This window comes from Calypte anna, chromosome 25, assembly GCF_003957555.1.
Source record: "Calypte anna isolate BGI_N300 chromosome 25, bCalAnn1_v1.p, whole genome shotgun sequence".
NCBI lineage: Eukaryota > Metazoa > Chordata > Aves > Apodiformes > Trochilidae > Calypte > Calypte anna.
Genome location: NC_044270.1, coordinates 1,158,812 through 1,182,556, shown reverse-complemented (window position 1 = coordinate 1,182,556; position 23,745 = coordinate 1,158,812). Strand labels below are relative to the sequence as shown.

General features: G+C 51.1%; 1 protein-coding gene across 3 annotated transcripts; it reads right to left on the bottom strand.

Annotated features, from left to right (window-relative positions):
* Positions 1-5,509: 5,509 nt before the first annotated feature.
* NCSTN (nicastrin) lies at positions 5,510-23,675 on the bottom strand. 3 transcript variants are annotated; one of them, XM_030465295.1, is made up of 18 exons: positions 23,603-23,675; positions 23,485-23,566; positions 23,144-23,248; positions 20,097-20,220; positions 18,511-18,629; positions 16,089-16,234; positions 14,495-14,645; positions 14,032-14,141; positions 12,956-13,108; positions 11,233-11,337; positions 10,975-11,052; positions 10,693-10,862; positions 9,247-9,349; positions 8,895-8,990; positions 8,286-8,373; positions 7,995-8,146; positions 7,478-7,702; positions 5,510-6,152 (listed from the first exon to the last, which is right to left on the bottom strand). In XM_030465295.1, exons 1-18 carry the CDS (start codon positions 23,648-23,650, stop codon positions 6,030-6,032), a joined length of 2,178 nt encoding a protein of 725 aa, XP_030321155.1. In that variant the 5' UTR covers positions 23,651-23,675; the 3' UTR covers positions 5,510-6,029. The 3 variants fall into 3 exon arrangements, with proteins under 3 accessions (XP_030321155.1, XP_030321153.1, XP_030321154.1); XM_030465293.1 differs by having other exon boundaries at positions 23,485-23,673; XM_030465294.1 differs by having other exon boundaries at positions 7,478-7,690; positions 23,485-23,673.
* Between the last annotated feature and the right edge of the window lie 70 nt (positions 23,676-23,745).

Sequence of the window (23,745 nt, the reverse complement as noted above, 5' to 3'; positions counted from 1 at the left end):
GCATGTGTTGGACTCAGATGCCTGCTGGATGCCAGCCAGGGGCCTTTGGTTGCTGTCAGGAGTCATCCTGAGCTCACCTTCCCTTTCATTCTTTCAGCTGGACCTTGCTGCTGCTCACAGGTAGGACACAGAAAGCAGTTTTCAACCACCATGGCAGCAGGATTATTGGAGAGTGACCATGGACACCAGCCTGGGCCATGGGACTCGAGGTATCCTTTAGGCAGCAGCATCACACAAAGGCTCTTGATGTCTTCATCACCTTTTCTCCAGACCAAAGACCCATCAGTCCAGGCAGGGAAAGGGTGGGCTGAGGACTCAGAATTGAGGAAAAGACCCACAAAGCTTTCAGTTATCCACCCCAGACAGATCTAAAGCACGCAGAGAAGCACCAGGTCTTCTCCACCAGGTTATTTGGGAGTTAAAGCTATTCTCTACCTTGAATAATCTGTTCTTGAGCAGTTGTCACTGGGAAGAAGAGGGTCTGTTTGTGGAGCTGCACTCCACAAAGCAGTGTGGAGAGCAACACTTCAGGGTCTCCAAATCCTGAGCTAGATACCAGGCAGGCAGCTGAACCCAGCCAGGCTGCAGTATTGACCATCAGGGAGAAGGAAAGGGGCTGAATGTCCCAGCAAGGCCACCTGGAGGACAGCTTGACCCCAGCCACCTGCAGCCATCCCTGCCCAAAGCTCAGAGGTAGCAGAAGGTGGGCAAGGCTGGAGAGAAAGGATAATAAGTGGGGAGCAGAAATGTCATCTCAAGAGAAGCAGCAGATTCTCTAAGTGAGAGAATCACAAACACTGCTCCACCATGTCCCAAACTCAGGCCTCAGCTTGAAGAAGGCACCAGGAGCTCCTGCACCCCCTCACTGGGCTTCATCTCTATTTTAGCTGCTGCTAAAAACCAGAAAACAAATTATTTAAGAAGACATCAATTTTTTTTCCCCCTTCCTGTCTTCACTGCTTCCTTCTCCCAGCAGCCAAAGAGCTCTGGCTTTGTTCTGGGTATTAATTAACTTTCCTGCCTCTTAATATTCCAGAGCCATAAAGTTCCCAGGAGCTGGGAGGCTGGGTGCTAAGAAAACACACATTTCCTCTCCTTTCTCCTTGTCTCATTGACTGTCACCCCCATATGTCTCCCCCCTCAGGGCACAAGGGCAGCTGCAAACCCTCCTCTCTGGGCTCAGCCCCAGCCCTCTGCCTCCCGGGAGGCAGCTGAGTTCAGAGGTCAAGAGAGTCAGTGGCATCTTCTTTTTGTGCCAAAATCCTTGGTAGAGTCGTGTGGGGGAAGAGAGAGGAGGAAATTGATGCTTGCAGATTATGTGTGTGCATGAAAGGGGTTTGAGGGGGGTAGGGGGGGGAAGCATGGAGCTCAGCGAGATGCCTGGGGGCTCCAAGGAGAAGCCAGCATGTGCCAGCTGCCCTCCTTGGCAAGAAGAGCAAAGGGCTGCTCCCCAAAAACCCCCTTGCCTGGGCTAGGATGGAGCTGGAGGTGGTTTGGGGTGATGCAAGCTGTCTGGGTACCAAAGGAATGGGTGGGAGTTCTGTGGAGAGGCTGTGGGGTTATCAGGAAGGACAGGAATTCTCATGGATCTCTGTGAGGGACAGGGATGAAGCTGATTTTGGAGGACAGCCCTGGACAGTTAGAAGAAAAGTGAGACAGGGAGATCCCTGGGCTCCTGGAGCCAGGATCCAGCAGCAGGGAGGGAATTATCCCTCTCCAGGGACAAGAGGAAAGGTGGTTCCAGTGCTACCTTCTCCAGGAAAATCCTGCCAGCAGCACTCACTGGAGCAGTGGCTGTGAGGAGTAGATGGGAACAGGGAGAATGCTGCAGCCTTTAACTTCCAGAGCAAAACACAGCCCAAGGTGAAGGCAGGAACCCCTGGGAACAGCTGCCTGAGGCTTGCTGGCATCAAGAGTCTGTTTATTTTGAGAAGCAGATCAGCAAGACTTGCTAGAAGTTGCATCACTTCTCTCCCCTTGATGGAGGGCTGCAGAAGTGGCTTCTTCCAGGCTTCATCTCTTGAGGGTGAATTTGCTCTTGGCTGCTCATCTGCTTTTTCCTTTCTTCCCTGTGTCTTTAGACAAGAGTTGAGTAGGGGAGACCTTGCAGAACCCCTGGCTCACTAAACCAGTGGAATATCTGACCTGCTGAACTCTGTGCCTAAAAGATAAAAGATGCCAAAGACGCCAAGAGCTTGGACAGGACTCAAAGAGTCTACAGGCACCAGGAAGAACTGGTTAGACCAGGACTGATGCAAAACTACCTCAAAACGTAGTAGTTCTGGAAGAAATTCAAGTCCTCATGCTTTGGAGCAACCAGCCAAGGTCTTAAAGAGTCAGAAGAGAGCATTTTCCCAGCACCTGAACTTGATTGGGATGCTGAACTGAAATGGAGGGAGCTTTTGTCTCCTCTGCTGCTTGTGCTTGAGACAGGAACCTCTGCCAGCTGGGAGAGTCTCTTAAATGGCTGCTGCAGGGTTTGCCAGATCTGTCAGAGCCAGAAAACAGCTAGGTATCTCCAGAGCATTCCTGGGAATTGTTTCTCACCTGAGCTGTGTCCTCCTGGACCAGCTGGGACACAGCAGTGCAGCCTCAGACCGAGGCAGGCTTGGGGGGTTCCTCTCCTTTGAGTCCCAGCTTTGCCACCAACCAGACATGGAGCAGGGAGTTGTGTTTGCTTTCCAAACCCTTTGCATAATTTCCCATGCAAACTTTCCTCATTATCAAAGCAAATGGGGCTTTAAAGAGGGGGGAATTCATCTCCCTCACATCAGCCTACCTCAAAGGCTGGCTATACACTTCTTTTTCCCCTCCCTTATTCAGCCAGAAAGCACCAAAAAACACAGGGGGGCTGCTCCTCAGGGCTCTGCAATTTCTGTTTCTCTCTCTAAATAAATAACCAAGCAAACAAATAAGCAAACAAACCTACACATATACCAACACACAAGCTACTTTCCCCATTAATTTACTGAGAAGGCACTTACTCCCCACAGCTTATTAGCATTAGGGATGCTCCAATTAATGCACACAATCTCAGGAGTGATGGAGGGAAGGGTATCAGGGGAGTTATCAACTTCAAGATGTGTGCAGCTGGGGACAACTGCTGCTCCAGCAGGGTGGGAAGGAGGAACTGGAGCCACAGCTCAGCCCCAAACCCACTGCAGCTTCTGCACTCTGCTAAGGGAAATACACAAGGTTTGGGTTTAGAACAGGGGATATGTGGCCACTGCAGGGAGCTCTGCTCAGACTGAAGGCATGGAAAGAGTGGCTTAAGAGGAAGCTTTTCCAGGGCTAAGACACTAACTAGCTTAGACACTAACTCCAGGCTTAAAGCAGCAGACAGCACCTCCCCAAGGGGCAGTGATTTAGCAGCCACACACAAAAGCAGCAAAGGCTTTCCTGGTCCCAGGGGAGGGGAAAGAGCATCCTCAAAACCACTGTTAGCTCTTTGTTTGCAGCTCAGGAGTGAGACTAAATGACTGAATAAGTCAGAGAGATCCTGATTCTTCCCAGTTTGCCCCCATTTGTGATCTGGAGAGGGCAGCAGGTGAACCTCAGACCTTTCTTGCTTCTGTATACAGGGGGATTTCAGTCCATGACACACAAAGCAGCTCCTTTCACCACCATCAGCTTCACTGCAACAAACCAGCTTCGTGTTTCAAGTCCTGTTTACCTCGAGGTCTCCAGAGCATCCACTCACCCCTGTGAAATGCAGCAGCAGGGTCTGTGTAACCAGGGAGAGAAGGACAGTGACAGAGGAAGGGGACACAGGGACAGGGAAAAGAAACCTCGGGACTGGTACTTCCTCTCCTACCTTATTTACTTCCAGACCAATCCTGCAATCCTGGCAATTTCCTCCCCACCCCCTTTCCAAAGCTTGCGCCCAATTCCCCAGAGCAGGGAAGGTTGGGATGTGCACAGCACAAACCTCATCAACCCAAGACAGCTGAGCAAAACAAATTTACTGACCCTGGAAAAACACAACAAGGAGGGTTGGAAACACCACCAAGTCCTGCCCTGCCTTTCCCTTTCCTTTCCCTTTCTTTTCCTTTCCTTACCTTTCTTTTCCTTTCCTTACCTTTCTTTTCCTTTCCTTTCTTTCCTTTTCCTTCCTTTCTTTCCTTACCTTTCCTTTTCCTTTCCTTACCTTTCTTTTCCTTTCCTTTCTTTCCTTTTCCTTTCCTTTCTTTCCTTTTCCTTTCCTTTCTTTCCTTTTCCTTTCCTTTCTTTCCTTTTCCTTTTCTTTCTTTCCCTTTCCTTTCCTTTCCTTTCCTTTCCTTTCCTTTCCTTTCCTTTCCTTTCCTTTCCTTTCCTTTCCTTTCCTTCCTTTCCTTTCCTTTCCTTTCCTTTCCTTTCTCCTTTCCTTTCCTTTCCTTTCCTTTCCTTTCCTTTCCTTTCCTTTCCTTTCCTTTCCTTTCCTTTCCTTTCCTTTCCTTTCCTTTCCTTCCCTTCCCTTCCCTTCCCTTCCCTTCCCTTCCCTTCCCTTCCCTTCCCTTCCCTTCCCTTCCCTTCCCTTCCCTTCCCTCTCCCTCTCCCTTTCCCTCTCCTTTTCCCTTTCCCTCTCCCTTTCTTTTCCTTCCCTTTTCCAGGCAACCAAGGCAGCTGCTTGTTCCTCTCACCACCAAGCAGCTCCAAAGAAAAAACTGGGAGTGGAAAACTGGGATGGAAGGGGTAAAAAAGGTTGATTTCTGTTTGCATGGGGAAAGCAAGGATTAAAATAAAAAAAAAAACAAACCCAAACCTCAAGGCAGAACCTAGGTTTGGAAGATGGCAGAGAGAGCAGGAGGGGAAGGACACATTTTTAATTTTAAAATTATCAAGAACCTCAAGTATATTGAGCCACTTTGCTGATCAGCCATCACTCCATCTCAACATCTTTCCATATTGATCCACTCTGGCTTGAGCACTGTATTTTAATATGTAAAAACCCAAAAATAACCAAATAAACTTACTTTAGAGAAGGAATAATAGATTCTACTAATTCCTCTGCCAGATCAGATGCTATCTTGAGCTCCTCCTTCTCACCCCAAATAATTTCCTGGAAAGAAACAGTCCCCTTGGCCCCTTTTGGGGAACTGATTTTGTCCTGACAAAGTTGGAGTCCAAAGATAAAGAGTCAGAAGCTATGGATAATCCTTAAAGACAAGATATCTCCAAGTAAATTGAGAGAAAAGTTTCTTCAGCACTGCTGAGAGAAATGAAAAGAAAAAGAGGCACAGAAATGCTTGACCAAGAACCAGGAGCAGTTTCCTGATACTGGGATGCATTAGCAACTGGAACAGGGGAGCACTGAAAGGACAGGGTCTGAATCACTTTAAAACTCCCAGCTGAGAGAAGTCAGGAAGCCCTCACAGTCTCTCTGCTGGAGTGTCTGTCAGCTCTGACCTCAGGAATTAATCCTTTCTACCTGTTTTTAAGTTTTCTACTCCTTTTTTTATGCAACAAATACAAAACAGGCAACGGGTTCATTTGTAACCAGAGGTTTTTGGTTGTTTTTTTTTTAATTAAATGGAACTATTTATATATATACAACCCCCAGAAAATATTGCACCATTAAAAAAAAAAAAAAAAAAAAAAGGACATTTTACATCTAATCATCTCTTAAACACACCTTGTCCTCCCTGCATACACTGATTCACAGCAACTGCTTGACATTCACAGGCAACCTGTGCTGTCAGCACAGGAATCTGCTGGTCCACACACAGCCCAGAGGAAATACCTTCACCCTTCATTTCATGAACACATCCATCACCTTGTGGTCTTGGTGGCACTCAGGACCAAGCCTCCTCAAGTTGCTCAGAAGGACAAATCATCAAAGAAAAGTTTGGGGAACTTCTCACAGGTTTTTAGGGCTTGGTCGGCACAGTTTTCTGGGAAAGTCTCTTAAGTTTTAGGGTTCAGTCCCCCAGAACTCAGGCATGGGAGCTCTGGAAAGAATCACTTGTGTCCCCATCCAGAGAAAGGGCCATTCCAGTGTAGTTTTCTCTTTGACAACTGTAATCCAAAGGCTACAAGCCCCACGAGCAGCTTCAATAAGCCACAGTCCCAGGGTCCCGTGGCATGCTAAAAAGGATATCTGCTTTGGCATTGATAAAATATGTGGCCAGGAGGGAGAAGATCAGAATGGCAATGCCCACAACCAAGGTGATTATCTAGGAAAGGATGAGAAACACTCAGCATCAGTTACAGACCTGCAGCACCTCCCTGAATCTGCACTGAATGGGAGGCTCTGAAAGCTCCAGAGACCAGTCCCCTGCTAAGGCACTATGGAAATAAAAAGATACTCTGACTAACTGATAAACAGGGCCAGGCCAGCTCTCCCTGGAGATATCAGCAGCTCACAGGACAGTTATTTAAGAGGAAAGGGGAGGAAGTTGTACCATGGCTGAAGAACCTGCCATGCTGCAGTGGCTGATGCAGTTTGCAAAGATTTCATGTCCAACTTTGGCTGCTCTTGCCTGAATCATCTCCTCCAGCAAGGAACTGCAACTGCCTGCAACAAGCTCAGCTACTGGGAAAATCAACAGGTTTTTAATAACTGGGATTTCTTCCTGCTCAGCACCTTTCCTCAAGTGCCAGCCCAGGCTCAGCCCTCATTAGATTCCTCCCTGTAAACTTTCCAGGGCAGGAGATGTTCCCAGTGTGGATATCTCACAACAGTCCCTGTCTGGTCACCATGAGATGCTGCAACTCTTCGAGTACATTTTCTGCCCGGGGATCAACATTTTAGGGCTGGATGGGCTCAAACTGTGCATATCTCTAGGGCACCAGCATCTACTGGTCCAAGAGACATGGGCAGGGCACTGTGCTGGCCTGACAGGGTTAAAAACACCCAGTTCTCACCCAGCTCACATGTAAAACAACTGCCTGGGCTTGCATGGCCTTTGGGTGGCTTACTGCAAGCACATGATGACATCAGCAGCTGTGATGACATCATCAAGAGCCAACCAGAGGGCATGAAGACAGGCTCAGGGTCCCAAAGTGACTGTACACTTAACCCCTACCTGCTGGCACCTGAGCTGGTCAGACCTGAGCCACTGAACCAAGGGCAGATTTCTTTGTGAAGCTTTGTGCCCAAGTTTTTTCTGCACTGCTGAGGGAGGACTCAAGCAGCAGAAGGAAGATCAGGCAAAACCACCTCAATAGCCAGCTTGGTTTCCTGTGCTGGGGGAAGGGGTTAAGACTCCTGTCCCTTTTATGCACAAAGCTCAGCCTGCTCAGGGGACTCTTGTTTATTCTGCACTCCCTCAGCCTCATCGAGGTTATTAACCCACAAACAGCTGGATTATGTCCTCCTTCCCAAGGATCAAAGCCTGGTTGCTCTTAACTGGGAAGCTGACAGGAGGATGGCACAACATCTCCTCCCAAACTCTGCCCTGTTTCTCCAGCTCTCAGGAGATGCTATTCAAAGCAAGCCTTGTGTTTTTTGGTTTTTTTCCCCCCTCTTCTTGCTTTTTCAGACATTTAAAAAACTCACCTCTAGCTCCTTGCTGGCTACAAGAAATATTCTGGCACGGATCTCTTTCCACCTACTCTCTGTCCACGTGGAATATTCTGTAGATCCCCACTGCCTCAGCTCAAAGGCAGGAGAAAGAGCTTTACTCAGGTGAACAGTCGAGCGCACGCAGTAGGGGACTCGTGATGTGGAGTTGGGGTCCAAGGAACCCTGCACCCAGGCATACTCATACAGCTGCAAAGAAAACTGGAGAGTGACAGCCAGCAAAACACCCACTGGCAAACCACCAGACCACCCTCCCTTCTTCTGGCACCTTCCTTGTGCCTCTGGGGAGGAAGAGAGGAGCTTTCCTGACTGCTCTCCCTCTGCCTGCTCCTCCCTGCCCGTGGGCATTAAGATGTTTCCCCATTAGGATTTTCCCAGTTCTCCCATGCTTTATTATGATCCTTTCTAACCAATTTTCCTCAAAAGTGGAAGCCAGCCAGCTGGGCAGCAGGCCTCTCTCCTTGCTTAGCCTCCCACTCTGATGGATCCTCACCTCTTGTTCACTGGTGGGTGTTTTTTCAGGGTTCAGGCACTCTTCCTTGGTGAAGTTGACCACGGTGCCAGTGAGGTTGGCCAGAACATACTGCACCAGGTAGGTGGTGTTCACAGGGCTGGAAACAGCCACGTAGTGTTGGGGAACATCACCTGGAACAGATAGAGAAATGGGATTGGCAGGGAGCTGTCCAGAAGCAGATAATGTTAGTATGGCACCTTAGAAAGCTGCCAGGTACCATATGGGGTCAAACCCATCCCCTGTGTTCCTCAGCTCTAGTGTTGCTCTTACCCAGAATTCCTTTTAAGTCTGGTTTAATGATGGACTGAAACCAGGAATTGTTCATTTTAATCAGGAACCCATACAGCATTCGAGAGACCTGGAAAGAGGTGGGAACAGGTTTATAAGAAGAGGAGAAAAAGCAGCATCTTAACAGCTAAACCTCTCAAGATTCTTTGGCTGACAGATGTTTCCCACTACAGGGACCAAGAGCACAGCAGAGGAGAGGCTATTTGTTACAAATGTATAAAATTCAGGACCAAATTCAGGGAAAATTGGGTCAGACTCCAGCCCTACTGACTCCTCAGCTGATCCCTGTGGCACACGTTGCCATTTCACCTGAGCTTCTACTTGTGTTTCGTGGGACCAAGGATAAAGGAAACGTGTTTTGTAGAGGGCTTGTGAAGCTGAGTGTCTGCCCCATCATGGAGAGGGCAAGAATCACAGAAGAGTGGGAGGTTTTTCACTCAGCTGCAGTGGGGAAAGGGAGAAGGGGGGAGGCAAAGCCCTGATGAAGACAGAGGGGACAGCATGCTGGGTAAACACATATAAACAGAGACAGAAGGGAAGTACGTGAGGGCTCAGCAGAGATGCCAGGGACTCAGTTCCATCTGCTCGTACCGTTTTTGGATCTGCCTGAATAACAGAGGTGCTGTTGGCTCCCCCTGCAAGTTGGTAGAGAGCACGGGCGACCACTGTGGCAACTTCTGCCAGGGACTGCAAAGGAAGAGTGCTCTGTGTTAATCAAGAGAGGCAGATCCAGCAAAACACACAAGGAGAACAAGCCAGAACCTCCACATCCATCAGAACGCTCGCATCCTGCTGGGGCTCCACTGCCTTTATCACTGCACAAAGAAATCCCCCCTTCTTCCTGCCCATTTCCCACCCCCCTCTCCCTGTGACCCTGCCTCTATCTGCTTGTACCCCAAAGCCCCATCCACCCCAGCAACCAAAGAAAAAGCAGAGCAGGAACCTTGGCTGTGTCTGTGACATACTCCAAGGTCTCCTCAGGGCTGAGCCCCTCGGGGTACTGCATCCCAATGTTCTCTGGAGTGTCATACATGCTCTGGTAGTATCTGAAAAGAAGAAGGCAAACAGAGGTTGGGGAGGGGCAGAAAAGAAACCACGGGGCATGGAATTAAATTCAGAGTCTGCCTAAAGCAAACAGTGGGAGCAGTCTCCTGGGAGTGGAGACAGAGCCCTGCCAAAGCACTGCCCTGCCACACGCTCCTTAAACCATTTAATGAGGCTTTATAATTAACTTGGCCCTTCCACAGCTTCTCCCATCTGAGGATCTCCAAGCAATTTACAAGCTGTGATTAGCTTTCAGGTGGGCAACAGCCCAATCTATTAAATGAGAGGAGAAACTGAGGCAAGGACAACCCATGGAAGAAGGTCTCCAGGGAAAAGGGCTTTTGATGCAAGTCATGCCAGTGGATTTGATTAATGCCTTATCTTGAAGGCAGCAAGGAATTCAGACTGAACTCCACGAGAGGTTTACATCAAGGCATCTGCAGGATGCCCAGCTGAACTGGGCTGAAAGCCCAGGGCATGGTCACAGAATAGTTTGGGTTGGAAGTTACCTTAAAGATGATCTAGTTCCAACCCCCTGCATGGGCAGGGACACTTCCCACTAGACCAGGTTGCTTAAAGCCCCATCCAACCTGGCTTTCAACATTTCCAAGGACGAGGCATCCACAACCTCCCTGTGGAAAATAGCCCTGACACCCCTAAGAAACCTGGGATTGATCCCTCCCCAGCTAAAGATGGGTCACACAGCAAAGAGTTGTGCTTCTTAGCACCCCAGCTCTTCTTCCCCCTTCACAGCCAAGCAGATTTAGAGGAGAGAGGGAAGCTGCATCCCCCTGATTACTAGAGATTCTCAGAAACTGCAGAGAGGGTAGAAGACAAAGTGAAAGAGTGAAAGAGACAATCTGAAGAGTTTAGGGAAGAGGGTGGAGGCCTGTGGCTGTCCTCTACCCTACATCTTCACTTCCAAATTTGAAGAGAAGTAGGGGATCCCCAAGAAACATGCTGTAGGAGGGTCATGTGGGGTGAGTGAAAGTGCCTTTTTCCACTGCCTGGGGCTTTCTGCCATCACAAATAGAAAGCTATGCTTAAAAAAAAAAAACAAAACAAACCCAAAAACCAAGCTAGCTTCTGGAAGAACAGCTGAGGCTTAGGCACGCTCAGTTGCCATTTGCTCACCTCTGGCTTTCAGCCAGCTGTGGGGGAACATTTTCTGTACAAAACTGGATTTCTTTCGCTTGTCAGAACAATTCCGTTGCGCTCCCTCAATCCCCTGGCAGACTTTTTGCCTCCCTGCTCCCTCTGGACTGCTGCTCCACATGTGTGTTAGCAGCACACCCCTGGCAGGGGTTCAGCTGCCCTCTGCTGGCATCACTGCCCTCAGCTGTACCTGTTGTGGAAGGCAGTGCTGTGGTCAGCCAGGACCACCCCGGGGATGTGGCGAGCCCGAAGGAAGCGTTGGAAGGAGGATGGGGGAAGAGGCTGGGAAAACTCAGCTTCCTGCAGAGTCACCTTTGCTCCTATGCTGCTAGTCCTGAGGATGTGGAGCAAGTTCCTGACCTGAAAAGAAAACAGCACCGTTCTGCTGGATGTGTCTTTTCACTGGAAAGGTTCACAGTGTGCTAAAAGATGCCAGCAGTTTGCTGAGCCACTCAAGGTTGGTTTCTGTTACCTGCACTTCAACAGATTCGTTCATCCGAGATACAGGGTCTGTGTGCATCCAGAGAACTGAATCATTCCTCAGAGCCACCTGCAAGAAAAAAAACCAAACAAAAAACCAATCAAAAAAATAACAAAATTAACCTAAGAACATGATTAGACACCTGAGTTGCAGAGTGGAAGAAGAAAAATCAAAATGAGCAAAGGGTGAGCTGGGAAACCTGAAGTTAAATTATTCAGGAGAAAAGAGGGAATAAAAAAGTCCCCACACCTGATTCAGCTCCACAAAGGAATGGATGTTGTCCAGTCGGAGAGGAAACTTGTCTTTCTCCATATCATACACCATTCGTGAGCTGCCAATGTAATCAAAGGTCTCCTGCAATGAAAAAAATAAAATCATACAGAGATCCCATATGGAGAGCTGCCAGGCACAACTGACAGCAAGAGCTGAGAGGCTGAGGTGGAACAAACCCAAGATTTTAAGGGTCTGATATAGTCTGGCACACACCAAAAAGACCAAAGTTAATCTTGCATCATGCCTGGCTCCAAAGCCAGAGGTACTGGAGGAAGGGATGGAGCAAAAGAATCACAAAATGGTTGGAAGGGACCTTAAAGATCATCCAGTCCTAAACCCTCTGCATGGGCAGGGACACCTCCCACCAGCCCAGGTTGCTCCAAGCCCCATCCAACCTGGGCTTGAACACTACCAGGGGCAGCCACAGGTTCCTTGAGCAACCTTTTCCAGCATCTCACCAACCTCAAATTAAAGAATTTCTTCTTAATGTCAGACCTCAATCTCCCCTGTTAAGTTTGAAACCATTTCCCCTAAAGTTTGAAACAATTTCCCCTTGTAGCCCCCTTCAGACATTGGAAGGTTGGGCAGGAATGAAGGCAAAGAGCAAAAAATCAGGGGACAGTTATTAAATTCCAGGAAAGATCCAGAGGCAAAAATCAGACTTAAGTGAGCAGCAACATCTATCAAGAGACTGTTGCTGTAAGAGCAGAGAGAAGTCTTTACACTGCATTTCCTCTGGTGTAAGTCATCTGGTTTTAGGTAAGGACAGTGAGCCAGGAAAAGGGCACATCTCCATTCCAGGGATTAAACATAAAAAGCTTTCCTGAAGGGAGAGCTGCCTGTTTCACTGGAAAAAAAAAAAAAAAAAAGAGGGAAGGCTAGATAACAGAAATGAGTCTATCAAAGGAGCTGCAAGAAGCTGAGCATTGCCTGGGGGGAGAGAAGATGCCCCTGAGGAGAGAAACCCCACTACAGAGAAGGTTGATGGAGTCAGCCAGGCACCAGACCTCCCCCTTGACTAATTTACAGCCAAGTTTTTATCATCACTCCTTCATCCTTCATCCTAGGAGCAGAGCAGAGAATGTCCAACTCCCCCAGGGGAATTCTGCCTGGATATATCTGTGCTGGGGAGGGTGAATGAAGGGAATCACTGCAGCAAGGGGTCTGGGGGAGCTGGTTTCACAAAGCTGCACAAAAGAAGCCATCAATGTGGATGCCTTGAGGGGAACATCAGCTGTTGGCCATCAGTCCCTCCTCCACAGCCTTGTTCTGCCTTCTCACAGCTGCCAACTCCAGTGCTGGGCTCTCAGAAATGAGCTACATTTCACTGCTGTCAACACATATATTTTTAATTTAGCCTTTTTCTAGGCTTCCTTTCAGAATTCAAAGCTTGGCCCTTGCAGTTCAGAGGACAGACAGGACAGACAGGCAGGATACACTGGGAAGAGACAGCAGGGAAAGCAAAGTTGGAGACATTCATCCTGAGTGAATTGGGGGGCAGAATATGGGCTGCCCCAGTGGAAGCTCCATCTGCTGATGTTATCCCTGTGTAATTAAGAACCTCCTCTTAGTGGGGGGATTGGAGGGAAGCATGGGGTGTGGGTGCAAATGATTCTGCAGAAAGAAGAGGAGAAAAGTTCACTTGCAGGGAGCCAAGGGATGATTTGCTACATTAAAACAACCCAAACACTGCTCTTACCCCTTGGAAGAAGGTGAACATGATGTTCCTTTGCAGCAAATGAATATCTGAGGCTTTATGAAGGGCTTCAGCAGCAGCCAGGTTGGTCACAAAAGAGGAGACAGCACTCTCTGCCCCAGGAGCAATGTTCCAAAAGAAGGAATGGCTGTCAATCTGCAAGAATGAACATATATATACATAGAAATATATACACTTATGTTTATATATATAAAATGCCTATCACCATATTGATAAACTCTCTTTGGAACCACTCTGAGAGCAGAGGTAAGAACAGGAGTCAGCCTGTTAGGACCTCAGCACTTCTGTTTCCAACCAATTTAAAAAAAAAAAAAAAAAACCACAAAAACCCCCACAAGACTTTGCTACCAGGGTTAATAAACATAGAAGGACAGAGGAATCTTGGACTGGAAAACAAATCTCTCACCTCTCTCCTATCCTCCTGCTAAAGGGAGGACAACAACACCCCAAGAATGAAATTTAAAATCCCAATTGTGTCACTGTGGCAGTCCTGAAGCCTCAGGGCCCAGTCACCACCCTTCAGCCCTGACCTGAAAACCATGACTTTACCACAGAGGCAAACTGGAGTTTTGGAATTCCATCACTGGGGGGAAACCAGACTGCTAGACAGGGAAGGGAACTTCTTCCTCAGCTCTGACACTGACTCACTGACTCCCACACAATTTCCATGGGATTCAGCCTTCCCCCCCCTCCAAAAAAACCCCAAAACCAACCAACAAACCACTGTCTCCATCTGCAACACATTTTAAGGATGAGAAGCATCTCAGGCAAGTGTTAACTGACACACTGACTGCTGCTGCTTGTCTGGCTCCATCAGTGAAGAAAACACTGGCAAGAGCTCCCACATAACCAACCAGAAAGAAACAAAATGCAGATGTCCTTATACTGAAACAGGTGAACCCACCAACTTAAAGGCTCAGATTTTTGGGATATAAAAGGTTTGGCACAGGGAAGAAATGAAAATATACAAGGAGGATATTCCCAGGAGACTTAAAGCTCATGTCTTCCCCCAGTCTTTCCACTCCACTCTCTACAAAGCAAGATTAGGAGGTACCTACTCGTGTAGCAACAATAATAACTTCTTTTTCAGGCTCAACTTTTCCAGAGGAATTGATGGGTTGCAAGGTGCTCCACACGTTGTAGTCAAGAAGAGGATCACATAGAACTTCTGGGAAGGAGAAACAACGTTGTTGGAGAGTTGAGACTACAGCAGTGACAGGAGAAATGAGCTTTCTGCTCAGCTGAGGCTCAGGAATGGAGCAGTAAGCTCAGAGCCATTCCTGCTGATCTGTGTGGCAGGTGTGAGCTGCCTCTCACCCAGCATCCTCTCTACATAAACACAGCCCAAAGCTCCTCATCACTTTAAAAAACCCCAGTTTGAAGGGGGGTTGTCCAGCAAACCTTTGGGGGAAACTCTAAAATCCTCTTTCTTTTGCAAACCTTTGATTCCACTGGGCTTTTTTTTTCATTTTATCACCAGCCTTAGGCCAGCTGAAGACAAGGGGAGAGGAATCTGCTCACCTGGGTTGATGCTGAAGGTGCTTTGGAGGGAGCTGCGCCTCATGCAGGTGACAGTGTTGGTGACAGCATGCATGTGGGAGAAGAGCTGCATGGCACACAGAGGGTACTCAGGGCCAGAGCCATCCCGAGGGACATTGTGATCTTGGTAACACTGGATGGAAATCAAAAGCATTCCAAAACTCAGCTTTGCTCTCAGAGCACTGGGAAAGCTGTAAAATGGCTTTTTTACTACGGATTCACAGTCACGGAATGGGGTGGGTTGGAAGGGACCTTAAAGCTCCTCCAGTGCCACCCCTGCCGTGAGCAGGGACACCTCCCACCAGCATCTGCTACCTTCAAACCACCCCCTCCTCCTCCTTCTTCTTCCCCCTCCAGCCCCACAGATCTGGGGGCCCAGACCCCACCACCTGCCCCACTCACCATCTCCAGCCTGGAGAAGAACAATGCAGAGCCACGCTGTCACCATGCCTCTTGTCCCCATCCTCCTCTACCCCCCTGGGCCCTCCACTGCCACTTCCCCTCCTTGCAATGCCTTCCTTCCCCTTTCTGCCCCACCAACTTCTGCTGGGTTCTTCCTCCCAGCTCAAAGGAGTTGCCACTGAAACACAATCACAGGATCATGGAATCTTGGAACCATGGAATGGGTTGGGTTGGAAGGGACCTTGAAGACCACCCAGTGCCCCCCCTGCCATGGGCAGGGACCCCTCCCCCAGCCCAGGGGGCTCCAAGCCCCATCCAACCTCCAACATTCCCAGGGATGGGGCAGCCACAGCTTCTGGGGGTGACCTGGGGCTCAGCACCCTCAAATTCAAGAATTTCTCCCTAATTTCCAACCTCCATCTCCCCTTTTCCAATTTGAAGCCACTCTCTAATGAGAATATATGATACAAATAATGAGAACTGGTGTGAGATCCAGAACCAGAGAATCATGGCATGGGTTAGGTTGGAAGGGACCTTGGAGAACATCCAGTGCCACCCCCTGCCATGGGCAGGGACCCCTCCCACAGCCCAGGGGGCTCCAAGCCCCATCCAAGCTCCAACATTCCCAGGGATGGGGCAGCCACAGCTTCTGGGGGTGACCTGGGGCTCAGCACCCTCAAATTCAAGAATTTCTCCCTAATTTCCAACCTCCATTTCCCCTTTTCCAATTTGAAGCCACTCTCTAATGAGAATATATGATACAAATAATGAGAACTGGTGCGAGATCCAGAACCAGAGAATCATGGCATGGGTTAGGTTGGAAGGGACCTTGGAGAACATCCAGTGCCACCCCCTGCCATGGGCAGGGACCCCTCCCACATCCCAGGGGGCTCCAAGCCCCATCCAAGCTCCAACATTCCCAGGGATGGGGCAGCCACAACTTCTGGGGGTGACCTGGGGCTCAGTACCCTCACCCCAAAGAATTTCTCCCTCAGATCTCCTCTGAGTTTCAGCTCTTTCAGTTTAAAGCCATCAACCCTTGTCCTATCCTAAGGCTAAGCACTAGCTCCTAAGGCTATCAGCACACGTAAACTGAGAGAAAACAAATTACTTCCACCCCTTTTCTTCAGCTGTGGAGCAATTCCCTTCTCCTCATGCTGAGGAAGTGCAGTACCTGCTTAATAACTTGGGTCTCGTTGGCATCTTCAAGGAGAAATATTGGGAAATCAAAGTCCTCATAGGAAAGGCCACTCCCCAGGGGGTTCCACACTGTCTGGTTGCAGTGTGCAAACTGAGGGCCGTAATCTTTGGAATAAACACCTAGAAAAGGAAAGAAATGGGCAAATCTGAGCCTTCAGGATGGGAACAGGCTGCAGGGGGGGGGGAAGTCCTGCTGAGAAAATTGCAGCAGCTGGAGGACAAGAATGATGAGGAGCTGAGGAACCAGCTGGCAAAAGGCTTGGAGGTCTGGAGCTGGTGAGTGTGCATGGCAGAGACAGAAGCAGAGAATGGGAGGTTGGGAGGGACCCTTCTGATGTTCTTGTTGCTGTGATAGCTGTGCCATGCAGAGAGAGTCAGCACTGGGAGGCTGGCACAAGCCTCCAGCACACCCTGAGAGAGCAGAGGAGGCACCAAGAGAAACCTCCCAGGCTGCCAACCATCCCCTTGCACCAGAAGGAACACACAAACCCATCTCTCCTCAGCCCAGCAAGTCCTGGAAGTGCCCCTGAGGCAGCCAGAACCTGTGCCAACCATCTGAACACCCTGATGGGGTGAAAGCAGCACAAAGGCAGAGAGGTGACAGCTGCCAGCACAGCCAGCCCGTGGCAGGAGCACACGTGGCAACCTCTAGAGCTTGGTGCAAACCACAGAAAGTGGAGAAATGTCTCCCCTCAAAGTGCAGGACAGTCCAAGTGCTGTGTGAAAGAAGAGAATCATGGAATTATTGGGAAAGATGTATAAAAATCCCACAGTCCAACCATCAACCAAACCCCATCCTGCCCACTAAGCCATGTCCCCAAGTGCCACCTCTACATGTTCTTCTGAACCCCTCCAGGGATGATGGGGACTCCAGCCCTGCCCTGGGGGCTGACAGGGGGGGAGAAGAAGAGATGCCAAGTGCACCAGGGCTCCCAGTGTCCTCTGCCCCACGCCCAACACCCAGGACCAGCCCCAGAAACAAAGGAGGGACCTCCAGCCCTTGGCCCCACATCCTTGACCCTAAAGGATGCTGATCAAGGGCTCAGCTCAGGAGCCAGAGGGTGAGCATTGTCTTCTTCTCTTCCTCCCTGTGCTGACCTTTCTGGAGCGAGGTGGTTCTGGTTGGAAAAGCCCTTTCAGATCACCAGGTCCAACCCTTCCCCCATCCCTGCCCAGTCTCCACCACCCCATGTCCCTCATCCCCACATTCCAGGGCTCTGAAACCCACCCAGGGATGATGGGGACCTGGGCCAGGCCCTGACAACCCTTCCCAGGGAGAAATTCTTCCCCAGCTCCAACCTAAACCTCCCCTGGCACAACTTGAGTTGTGCCAAAAGTTCCTCTTGTCCCATCCCTTGTTCCTTGGGAGCAGAGCCCGACCCCCCCTGGCTCCAACCTCCTCTCAGGGGGTTGCAGAGAGCCACAAGGTCTCCCCTCAGCCTCCTCTGCTCCAGGATCAGCACCCACAGGACCCTCAGCTGCTCCTCACAACTTATCCAGACCCTTTCCCAGCTCCATTCCCTTCTCTGGACACATTCCAGCCCCTCAATATCCTTCTGGTTCTGAGGGGCCCAGAACTGACCCCAGGATTGGGGGTGCAGCCTCAGCAGTGCCCAGCAGAGGGGATGATCCCTGCCCTGCTCCTGCTCCCCACCCAGTGCTGCTCCCAGCCAGGATGCTGGTGCCTTTCCTGGCCACACACTGAGCTCATATTCAGCTGCCAGGTCCTTTTCCCTCTTCTCCCCCTTTCCATCTGCTCTGCCCCAAGCCTGGAGCATTGCTTGGGGTTGGTGTGACCCAAATGCAGGACCAGGCACTTGGCACTGTTGGATCTCCTATAACTTTAACCCATGGATCCAGCCTGCCCAGGGCCCTCTGTTTTCCTACAGCCTTCCTACAGCTTCCTAGAGCCTTCCTACCCACAGGCAGATCACCAATCCTAACCACCTTACTATCATCTGCAATAATGAACTAAAAACCTCAACTGAAACCACAGGGGACATTCAGGGAGGCAGAATGTCACCTTAAAAAAAGTCCTGAGAGTCCCCAGACAGAGGCTAACTCACCCTCCTCTCAACCTCTGCAAAAAGAAGGCACTTCAATGACCACGTGTGGATGAAGCACAAGTTTCATATGCTAAAGGCAAAGCAGTTAAAGCACCTCTGGGAGAGGTTTAACACTTTAGTAAATTAAATCCAGTCTTCCCCTGACACCTGTTGTTGAGAAATGGTGAGATTCCAGCTCAGAGAAACTACTCTGAAACAAAACTCTGAGCCCATCACCTCCAACACCATCCTGACATTCAGGAATTGCAGCAAACTGAAGTGAACCCTTCCAGTTCCTTCTCTGAGCACCCAAGATAAAGGCACCATTTCTCTTGTTTGATGTCTCCTTACCAAACCCATCGTTGGGACACTTCAAACCAGGAGAGAATCCCTGAGGAGGGCTGGGTTTGGCAACAGCCACAGCAAGGCCAGAGACTCTGGAGGTTCCCTTCAGCTGCACCATAACTTTTCTGGAAGAGAGAAACCAGGAAGGGAATGATGGATTCAGTAGTGAAGAGTTCCAGAGATGAAGCTGACACTGAGTGTGTGATGCTGCTGGTGATCCAAAGAATCATAAAAGTGCAGAAGAGGTTGGGTTGGAAGGGACCTTAAAGCTCATCCAGTGCCATGGGCAGGGACCCCTCCCCCAGCCCAGGGGGGCTCCAAGCCCCATCCAACCTCCAACATTCCCAGGGATGGAGCAGCCACAGCTTCTGGGGGTGACCTGGGGCTCAGCACCCTCACCCCAAAGAATTTCTCCCTCCCATCTCCCCTCTTGCAGCTGGAAACTTGTTCCTCCTTTTGCCTGAACTCACAGTGAGGAGTTCAAAGCCCTTTTGCCTGCAGACCTTGGAATGGAAACCAAAAAACTCCCCCAGTCCCATGGGCAGGGACCCCTCCCACAGCCCAGGGGGCTCCAAGCCCCATCCAACCTCCAACATTCCCAGGGATGGGGCAGCCACAGCTTCTGGGGGTGACCTGGGGCTCAGCACCCTCACCCCAAAGAATTTCTTCCTCATGTCCAACCTCAGTCTCCCCTCTTAAGTTTTAACCCATTTCCCTTTGTCCTCTCCCTACACCCCCATGTCCAAAGCCCTCCCCCAGCTTTCTTGTAACCCCTTCAGACATTGGGAGGTTGTTCTGAGGTCACCTCAGAGCCTCCTCTTCTCCAGACTGAACAACCCCAACCCCTCAGCCTTCCCAGGGAGGTGCTCCAACCCTCTGAGCATTTGATTGGTTCTGTTCTGGAAATGTCCCAGGAGTTCTGTGTCCTTCTGGTGTTGGGGACTCCAGAACTGCACTTGGGATTGCAGGTGGGGTCTCACCAGAACATAAATAAACAGAAAGCTCCTTTTTCTTCTTAGAACTGCCCCAAATTACACAGAGAGCAAGGCAGAGAAAACCTCAGCCCCTCTTTTCCTGCTCTGTCCAGGGATCAGGGACCCATCCTAACCCTGGTGGTGAAAGAACTTCAGGAACTGCTCCAGCCATGAAGGTGGAAGGAGAATTTCCAGAGCTGAGCTCTTCCTGCAGCAAAACAGCTCAGTGAAGAATCAACTCAGAGAACTCTTCTGCTTGGAAAAGACCTTGAAGATCATCACCCAGTGCTTCCATCACATCCCTCAGGTGGCTTTGAACTCCCTCCAGGGATGGTGACCCCCCCCCATCTCCCTGGGCAGCCTGTGCCAGTGTTTAATCCCTCTTCCAGGGAAGAAATTTCTTCTAATATCCAAGCTAAACCTCCCCTGATCCAACTTGAGCCCACCAAAGGCACTAAAAAACCACAGGAATCCCCCAGATGTTTCCACCTCACTTCAGTGCAGGCAGAGCTGCTTCTGTCACTTGAAAAAAAATGACATTGTCATCACCAGAGCAGGGCCACCCCTTGGCCTGCTGGATTCCAGTGACCCCGGGAGCTAAACCAGCTGCTGACTGACCTGTTGAAAAGGTCCCCATTGAGCAGGATCATGTAGGGGGGGTGTGGGCCATCAGCAAGCACCCAGCTCAGGTCCTCCTCCTTCTCAACCACGTGGATCACCCCCGTGTCCCCACTGAGGGAGGCTGTGGAGACACAGAATGTCACAGAGTCCCAGAAGGCTTTGGATTGGAAGGGACCTTGAAGATCACCCAGTTCCAACCCCCCATGAATGAGCAGGGACCCCTCCCCCAGCCCAGGGGGCTCCAAGCCCCATCCAACCTCCAACATTCCCAGGGATGGGGCAGCCACAGCTTCTGGGGGTGACCTGGGGCTCAGCACCCTCACCCCAAAGAATTTCTCCCTCCCTCCCTGCCCAAGATCTCCTCTCCATCTCCCCTCTTGCAGCTGGAAACCCTTCCCCCTCATCCCATCCCTCCAGGCCCTTGTCCCAAGTCCCTCCCCAGCTTTCCTGGATCCCTTCAGGCACTGGGAGATGCTCCTTGGACAACCTGGGGCTCAGCACCCTCACCCCAAAGAATTTCTCCCTCCCATCTCCCCTCTTGCAGCTGGAAACTTGTTCCTCCTTTTGCCTGAACTCAGTGAGGAGTTCAAAGCCCCTTTGCCTGCAGACCTTGGAATGGGTTGGGTTGGGTTGGAAGGAACCAGAAAACTCCCCCAGTGCCATGGGCAGGGACCCCTCCCACAGCCCAGGGGGCTCCAAGCCCCATCCAACCTCCAACATTCCCAGGGATGGGGCAGCCACAGCTTCTGGGGGCACCCAGGGGTTTCCCACCCTCAAATTCAAGATTTTTTTCCTAAAACCCAACCTCCATTTCCCCTTTTCCAATTTCAAGCCACTCTCTAATGAGAATATATGATACAAATTATGAGAACTCGGTGTGAGATCCAGAACCAGAGAATCATGGAATGGGTTGGGTTGGAAGGAACCAGAAAGCTCATCCAGTGCCCCCCCCTGCCATGGGCAGGGACCCCTCCCACAGCCCAGGGGGCTCCAAGCCCCATCCAACCTCCAACATTCCCAGGGATGGGGCAGCCACAGCTTCTGGGGGTGACCTGGGGCTCAGCACCCTCAAATTCAAGAATTTCTTCCTCATTTCCAACCTCAATCTCCCCTCTTGAATTCTGACTCCATTTCCCATGTCCTCTCACTCCACCCCTGTGTTAAAAAAACCTCCCCCAGGTTTTTTTGGAGCCTTCATGTGTCAGAGGGTCCAACTGGGCTCACAGAACACCCCGGGCCAGCAGGGAGTTTTCTCAGCACAGGCTTTAGGGAATAAAAGCTGAGGAGAAAGCTGGAGGAAGGAGTTTGGTAAAGTGACACCATTTGGCTCCAGGAAGACAGAAAAAAAAGTGGCTTCAGCAGGAAGGAAAAAAGCTGAAGATGAAGCAATAAAGCTTTGAAAGCTTCTTGTGTTGAAGCCACATCCAAGCAACTCAAGACCTTCAGCTGACTCTGTACCACAAGCATCCTGTGACTGAGAGGGGGGGAAACTGCAGCCCCCAGGCAGAATGGCCCAGGGAGGGGACAGAACCTGCCCAAGGACCCAGCAGGAGGTGGGTGCTGACCCTCAGCAGAGTCCTGAGGGGGAGTTCAGAAAGGGAGAGCAGCAAGAGAGCTCAGCACGAGGCCTGGGGGAGCACAAAGTGCCTGTGACACCAAAAGGGGTCCCAGCACCAGAGCAGGTCCAGCAGATGGCACCTTACCTTGGCCCAGAGAAAAGGCAGCAGAGGTAAAAGCACTTTCAGGAGCAGCTGAGGATCAGAACAAGCACTTTGTCTGCCCCCTCCCAGCCAGAAACCTCCTCCTGCTGGCAGCACAGCCCCCTGCCCAAACAGGGGCTCCCACAGAAGGTGAAAGAGGAGCTTAGGACCCTGCTGTGGGGCAGAGCAAGCAGGGCTGTGGTGCCCAGGAGGGGAGTGGCTCCCTGCAGAACTGAAACTTCCTTGGGAACACAAGCAGAACACTGACTCACAGCAGGAACACGGCTTGGATGGGGCTCCCTCACCTCCCTCTGCTCTTTAGCACTCACCTGGGTTTGCTTTACCCCCCTCAAGAGGGCAGAAAAAAACCCTGCAAAGTTAACAAGGTGTGTGCAAGCAGCTCGGCCAAACCCTCTTCAGCTCCTGCTCTGTCTCCCCCTCTCTCTCCCCTTTCCCACCTTATGAACCCTTCACAGCCTCAGCTTTCAGCTTTACTCCAGCAGGATTGTTAAAACAAGGCCACAGAGCAGGAGGGCAGCAGCCCCAGGGCCATAGAATCATGGAATGGGCTGGGTTGGGAGGGACCTCAGAGATCATCAAGTCCAACTCTTGATCCACTCCCCCCGTGGTTCCCAGCCCATGGCACTCAGTGCCACATCCAGGCTCTTTGGAAAGATCTCCAGACACGGAGAATCCACTACTTCCCTGGGCAGCCCATTCCAATGCCTGATCACCCTCTCCAGAAAGAAATTCTTTCTCATCTCCAACCTAAACCTCCCCTGGCACAACTTGAGACCTTTTGTGCCCTCTTGTCTTGCTGAGAGTTGCCTGGGAAAAGAGCCCAACCCCCCCCTGGCTCCAACCTCCTTTCAGGGAGTTGGAGAGAGTGATGAGGTCTCCCCTGAGCCTCCTCTTCTCCAGCCTCAACACCCCCAGCTCCCTCAGCCCTTCCTCACAGCAATTCTGCTGGATCCCTTCACAGCCTCCTTGCTCTTCTCTGGACCTGCTCCAGCACCTCAAGCTCCTTCCTGAGCTGAGGGGCCCAGAACTGGACACAGGACTCAAGCTGTGGCCTCCCCAGAACTGAGCACAGGGGCAGAATCCCTTCCCTGGACCTGCTGGCCACGCTGTTCCTGAGCCAGCCCAGGATGCCATTGGCCTTCTTGGCCACCTGGGCACACTGCTGGCTCCTCTTCAGCTTCCTGGCAATCCAGACTCCCAGCTCCCTTTCTGCCACTCTGTGCCCAGCCTGGAGCTCCCCATGGGGTTGTTGTGGCCAAAGTGCAGGACCCGGCACTTGGAATGTTGAACCATGTTCAGCTCTGTCCCAGCCCTGGTACTCACACTGGCAGCCGATCTGGTGGGTGGCATTGAGGAGCCGAACGCAGGGAGCTGTTTTGTTGAGGGGGATGTAAATCTTCCTCTCCACAGAGTTACCCCGGCAGGAACCTGGGATGAAAGACGCAGCCGCACCTCAGGATCACACCCTGATCACTCAGGATCACACCCTGAGGACTCCCCATGTCTCCCCCTGTCTCCTCAGCTCCAGGTCAGGTCCTCCTCTCCTCAGAGAGAGTTCTCAGCGCCGACATCTCCCTCAGGAGCCCAGACCAGGCCCTCCCATCCCTCTCCGCTTTAAGAGAACCCAGCCCGGGCCTCCACGCTTCTCCCACTCGCAGCCTCACCCACTGCCAGCGCGGCGAGAAGCAGCGCCCGGAGCAGCCCCCAGCAGGCTGGCAGCGGGGTCCGGCACCTCCCCGGAGCAGCCTCCAACCCCGGAGCAGCCTCCAACCCCGGAGCAGCCTCCATCCCCGGAGCAGCCTCCATCCCCTCAGCGCTCCCCGCCGCCATTTTCCCGGCTCTTCCGCTTCCCCCGGGGCGGAATGGAGATGAGGAGGGAGGAGGGAGGGGGCGGAAGCCGCTCTACGCCGCTTGGAGGACTCAGA